The 5,807-nt window shown below is 55.9% G+C and overlaps 2 protein-coding genes across 2 annotated transcripts in view; both read right to left on the bottom strand.

Annotated features, from left to right (window-relative positions):
* The window catches only part of ZPR1 (ZPR1 zinc finger), a gene marked incomplete at its 5' end in the record, with an annotated part of 3,812 nt that extends 2,502 nt beyond the window's left edge, over positions 1-1,310 (bottom strand). Inside the window, 3 exons of the mRNA XM_084249827.1 lie at positions 309-399; positions 802-963; positions 1,134-1,310. Coding sequence (XP_084105953.1) covers positions 309-399; positions 802-963; positions 1,134-1,310 — 430 coding nt within the window. The remainder of the gene's footprint in view (positions 1-308; positions 400-801; positions 964-1,133) is intronic.
* A 2,387-nt stretch (positions 1,311-3,697) lies between these two features.
* APOA5 (apolipoprotein A5) lies at positions 3,698-5,408 on the bottom strand (the record flags this gene model as incomplete). Its single annotated transcript, XM_084250550.1, has 3 exons — positions 3,698-4,643; positions 5,121-5,232; positions 5,360-5,408. 3 exons carry the CDS (start codon positions 5,406-5,408, stop codon positions 3,698-3,700), a joined length of 1,107 nt encoding a protein of 368 aa, XP_084106676.1.
* Between the last annotated feature and the right edge of the window lie 399 nt (positions 5,409-5,807).

Raw genomic sequence — 5,807 nt, forward strand, 5'->3', positions numbered from 1 at the left:
AACAAGAGCCTGTATGATCCTCGGACTTGACTTCCTCGTCTGTAAAATGAAGTAGCCAGGACCAAGGTTCCATCCATCTCCAATAACAGTGACGCTAACATTCTGTAATAAGCACATAGTCTTATTGGTAGTTTATCATTATCTACCATGCCAAGCTGTTCCATCTGTGCTTTCCACTCATGTCAAACCAAGGAAGATCAATCACAATGGATACTCAGCCAAAGCCGCCACAAGCCACTAGACTCGGCACCAAGGATTTTCCAAGAAGGTGGGTGAGACTCCAATTAGGTTGGAATCTTTAAATTTACCTCCCTTCTGGCTGAACGCAGGAATTTCAAAATCCAGCTCTGGAATCCTTGTGGTAGCAGAGTCAGTCTTCACTACTTCTCTGTTCATGTCCTGAGCAGAAATAAAACATTCAATCCAGTTTCTCTTCAGGAAATAACCAGACTGCCCCCTCCATCAGACCCCAGCCCAGGTGTTTCTTCCTCTCCCCACTCCAAGCAAGCGAAGGTGTTCCCACATAACAGTACAGGTGGTGTGAGCCACGCTGCCCAAACGGAAAGAATACCCTTCATTACAACTACTGCTCTATGTGATAACCTCTGGCAAAATGTATACAACACTCTCGCAGTCTTTTCTCAACTGAGCAGATGACCACACCAACATCATATCACAGGAGAGAAAACTTAGGCTTGGCCATAGAGGGATTTATTCCAGGTCCCACCAACTACACCAGACTGACTCCAATTTCCAAGGTTTCCCTAGGAAACTAAGGTACCTGTTCTGGGTCTCTCTCACCTCCTGGGTCTTGACGGTCAAAGAGTAGCGCACTCCCTGGTCCTGGATCCTTCCTGCCGACTGGATCTCAGTGTTGCTCCAGCCACAGTGCTCGCAGGAAAAGGAGCTCACGATTATTTCTCTGAAGAATGGGATCTTGGTGAGCAGGAGGCGCGTCATGCCCTGGGGAAGCAGAAACCAGCGAAAGGAAAGTCATGGAAACTGCAGTTCCCCGCCCTACAGATCCCCGGCGCGCCTCCCCCGCAGACCCCCAGCTGCCCGGGCCGCCCACCCCGTTCCCTTCCCGGCGAAAACCTAAATCTCCCTCCGCCCGCGGCCGCTCCCCGCCTCACGTTGCGGTAGCAGTTCATGCACAGAGACTCGATCTCGGTGGGCTGCTGCTCCTCGTCCTCGGCGCTTATGGGCCGGAACAAGGGTCCTGGGGCGGGAGCCCGGGCCGGGGCAGGAGCCCCGGCAGCGGCTGCCCCTGGGGGCCCCGGCTCCACCGCCCCGCCGGCCGACAGGGCCATCACGCGCCGCTCAGATCGCGGCTTCCGGCTTCCGCACGTCTCTGGCGCCACCTCTTTACGCCACTTCCGCCAGCTTCGGCCCGCCCTTTCTTAAAGGGGCCTCACGTTCTGGACCCTCTGGGAACAGAGGCTGATGGCGAAGATGGCATGGTCCATTGCGTGCCGGATTAAGGCTTTACTTCCACCTCGACCCAGGCGTCCTTTACCCCAGGACGTCCTCTCAGACGCTGGACAATTTTTGCTCCTTCGCAATAGCTCCATCGCTCAGAGTCCTAACTCGTGGTCCAAAAATTCCTCTAACAAGCGCCCTGACAGCAAGGGACTTGACTCGTCCCTCTGCACAGCAGGTGCACAGCAGGTGCACAGCAGGTGCACAGCAGGTGCACTGCAGCCCGGGCTTGCTTCTGTCCACTGTTGGGCAGATTCTGCTTTCCCTCTGCTATGCGCCCCCTCAGTTCTTCAGTCACTCCTTTTCTCTTCTCACTCCCTATTTTTTTTCTTTTTTTTAAAGATTTATTTATTATGCATACAAGAGCTTGGGGTTGGGGAGGGGGGCAGGCCAGAGGTTTGGGGGGTGAGAAGATTCACCAGCGACAGAGTGGGGAACAGAACAGGCAGATTGACCGAAGTACACTGCTGAGGGGAACAGCAGGTGAGACAGAGGAGAGGTCTGCTGCAGTGTGGGTTACTCCCTGGTTGGCCAGGGGAATTGAACCTGTGCTGCAGAGGCTGCAAACAGCTTCATTGGTTGCATCTTAACCCCTTGCGCCACCACTCCCAATTTTGGTCCTTATAAACAGTTGCCCAAAGACCTGCCTCAAACACACAGCCCACATTTTTACTCCCACCACATGACCCCAGCTGACTCACCCCTCCCAGCCTCCCAACAACCAAAACACTTCTTTTTGTTAAACCTTCCTTTCCAGCTCCTGCTCTCCCTGGGCATCTCTCCCAGTTATTGCTAAATCCAGGGTATCCTCGAAGAGGTCCATCCTGGGGGCATGATCAGCCCAGATTCCTGTGGGGTCTGTGCTATAAGGAAGTGGGGGTGGTGGTGGAAACCCTGAGCAGGGCACAGCCTGAGGAAAGGGTGCTGGATGGACCATTTCAACAGGGAAAGGGGTGTGTTCACCTTTTATCCCCCCCCCCATTCACCCACCTTCAACTTCAGAGTTCCCTGGGGTCATGAGGCGTGCTGGAGCCCAAGCAAATGTGTATATGAGGAATGGGGGAGGTTAAGTGTCTGGGAGTCCCAAGAAGAGAGTCCATCATAAAAGAGGCCATTCAGTGTCTGCAGTAGCAGGAACAAAGGAGACAGGTGACCTGAGGAAGTGCAGGTCCCAGAGCCACTGCTGCTCCAGTGACAGCCTGTACTTCATACATACCACCCTGTGGTAGGCAGCCCAGGGGGATAATGCATTTGTAGAGGGAGAGTAACTCAGGCTCATCTTCAGGCCTTGACAGACAGCTGTCTTCTAAGAAGGGGTGGGGATCTCCGGACTGGGAGAGGGTAGATGAGAATGAGCAGCCAGGAATTAGAGCAGATTTTGGGTGTGGTTTGGATAGACATGGTCCAAATGAGAGTCACACCAGGCAAATAAGCTTCCATCATAACATCTATTTCATTTAAGTCTATACTTCACCCTAGAAGTCAGGTGGGAAGGGGAGAGATGGGGAAGACAAAGAGTTTGCTCCCCAGGGCACTTAAGAAGCCCTCAAAGTTTGGTGTCCAGTCACTAGTTTAGATGTAGAGCTATGTAAGGAAATTCTGGCTCTGCCCCTTCCTGTCAAAACCCCCACTATTTTGTATCCACCAGCATCAGAGCCAGCGGGGATAAACACACACACACACACACACACACACACACACACGAGTTACATGTTCTCATCATATTGTACTCCTTTCTCCCTGTTCCTCCCCTGGGTGCTGTCATGTCAGCCCTGGGGAGACAAGAACTCCTCTCCGTGGACTCAGCTGTAGCAGTGACCACCACGCAGGCACAGGTGATGGGAGCCAAGCCCTGGGATGAAGTGGCACAGATTTCCAGCACCATGGCAACAGGCTTGCACAAAATTACCTGCGCCTAAGATGCCTCTCTCCCTCCCCACTCCCACCACACCAGAGCAGAGCAACTCATGAGGATTCCTAAATGAGCACTGGAAGCCGGGTTTGCAAAGCCTGGTGAGTGTAATGCATCTGGATGGGGGAATTGCAAGAGGCTGGATATGCTGGGGACAACAGCCTCTTGGGTTACCTCACTTATCCTGCACAGGGCCCTCCACCCGCTGCCCAACAGGCCACTGTCAAGGACTGAGCCATGCTAAGGGCTCAGGTCCTGGGATCCCCAGACAAGGAGCTGGGAAGTGGGCCTGGGCAAGTAGAACCCTCAGGGCTCCCTCAGATGACCCTGACCATGGTCTTGAAGGCTATAATTGATATCTTCCCACAGTTCGTCCAGACGGGCCTGCAGCTGTCTCCAGGCCTTTCCATCGTCGCCTTGAAGGAACTCTGGGGCAAAGTTGCTGTGGCTCGGCGGGGGCGGTGCCAGCTGCTGCTGGATCTCCTGGGTCTCCTGGTCGATGGCTCGGGTGAAGGCAGCGATCTGCTGGAAGGTGTCCTGGCGGAAGGCCTGGAGCCGCTGGCGCACCTCCTCGGAGAGCACCTGGGGGTCCGGACCAGCCCCTTCCTCTGCATCCAAGCCAGCTCGGGCAAAAGCACTGAGTTCGTCGCGCAGCTGGTCCAAGTTCTGCTGGATGCGCACGTGCAGGGCTTTGGCCTTGAGCGTGAGCTTGCTAGACAGCGCCTGCACGCAGCGGCTGAGGCGCGCAGGACTGGCAGAGGTGTGTGGTGCCACTCTGCGATGCAGCTCCTGCACGTGGCGCCCGATGCCGGTCACCAGGCGCTGGGCATAGGGGTGGAAGAGCGCCTTGACGCGGCCGGTGTGATGCACAACACTATTCTGCAGGCTCTGTAGCAGGCCCCGGGCCTCTTCCACTCCCCCCCGCAGCTGGGCCTTGGTGCCCTCTCTGACCACGCGCAACTGCTCCTGCAGCTCCTGCACACCCAGAGCCACCTGCTCCATCAACTCCGTGGTGTAGGGCATCAGCTGCTGCCGTAGACCCTGCAGGTTCCAGCCCACGCGCTCGTGCACCTCCGCCATGTAGGGCTCCAGGCGTGCCTTCACCTCCTCCAACTCGTCCTGCAGCTGCTGACGCATGTCCACCACGTCCTGTGGGAGCTCAGGAAGCTCCCTCATCTGCTCACCCAGCATGCCCAGATTTTCCAGGAACTTGTCCATATTGAGGTCTTGCTCAAGGCTGTCTTTCAGGCTCCTAGAGGCAGGGACATAAATCCATGTCATCAGACTGCTAGTCCCTATCCTCTCCTGTGCCCCAGAGTCACTGCCCGCTGATCCTCTGGGGAACCAAGGCTGGAGGGCCGTGTTCCCAGAGCTGGGGCCCACACACAGAAAGCACAGAGACAGGACACATGCAAATCTGGGCCAACACTACGGGAGGAAGCACGGAGGCACCTGGGCTCTCACACGCTGCTCTCACACATTTGGGGTTCTCTCCTCGGTTCCCAGGTCCCACACCAATGGACAAGGGGCCAGCCAATAGCAATCATGAAGTCAAAGCCAAGACTACCATGAGCAGAGGGTTTTGAAGACCCAGGGACCACCAGACTAGTGCCTCTCAGTGCCTCTACCCCAGTGAGGGCTGTGGAAGGTGAGGACGCAGAGGCAATGCATCATCGCATGACCCGGATGTCTCCTCCCTTGGCCCACACCGCTTGCCCTGGCCACTCACGCGGGCTCCCATGCCAACTTCTGCTGCTGGATCTGCTCCACCTTGCCTTTGTCCCTGCTGCTCTGGCTGAAGTAGTCCCAGAAGCCTTTCCGTGCCTGGGAAGTTGAAAGCACTGTGGAGAGGGATGGAACAATTAGGGACTCTGGTGGGCTTCCCAACCCACCTCTCCTTGAGGGTGGACAGCTCCTGAGTCCAGCTCCACCCACACCTCCACATTGAAGTCAGGGTCAGAGACCCACCTGCGAGAAGGGCAAGAGCCCAGGTCAGAACTGCAACCGTGCTTGCCATTATCGAGTCTGAGAAGGAAGGTGAATGGAGGCCTGGTTAGTGTGAAGAAGCACAGGGACACCTCCCACAGGACTTTCCCCTAGGGAGCTGCTGCCAGGGCCAACCTGCCCAGAATCTGTTCATCTCCCTGGAAAGTAGGGAGCACAGAGCTGTTGGGGATTAAGAGCACTGACCTAGATGAGAGATAAGGAAGGAAGGGGTGTCTTCCTCAGATATGGGGGGAGCAGCTCCATTTCCAGCTCAATCACATAATATGGATGTGGAGCTCAAACCACCCTCCCCAAATCCCAGAGCTGTTCCCTAGGCCACTTCTGCCACCACTCCTCACTTGCCTACCTCCCACCTACCTCCCCTCATCTCCTCACCCAGCATGCCCAGTTCTGCCATGGTTGGAAGAAC

Source organism: Talpa europaea, assembly GCF_964194135.1.
Source record: "Talpa europaea genome assembly, chromosome: 12".
Taxonomy (NCBI): Eukaryota; Metazoa; Chordata; class Mammalia; order Eulipotyphla; family Talpidae; genus Talpa; species Talpa europaea.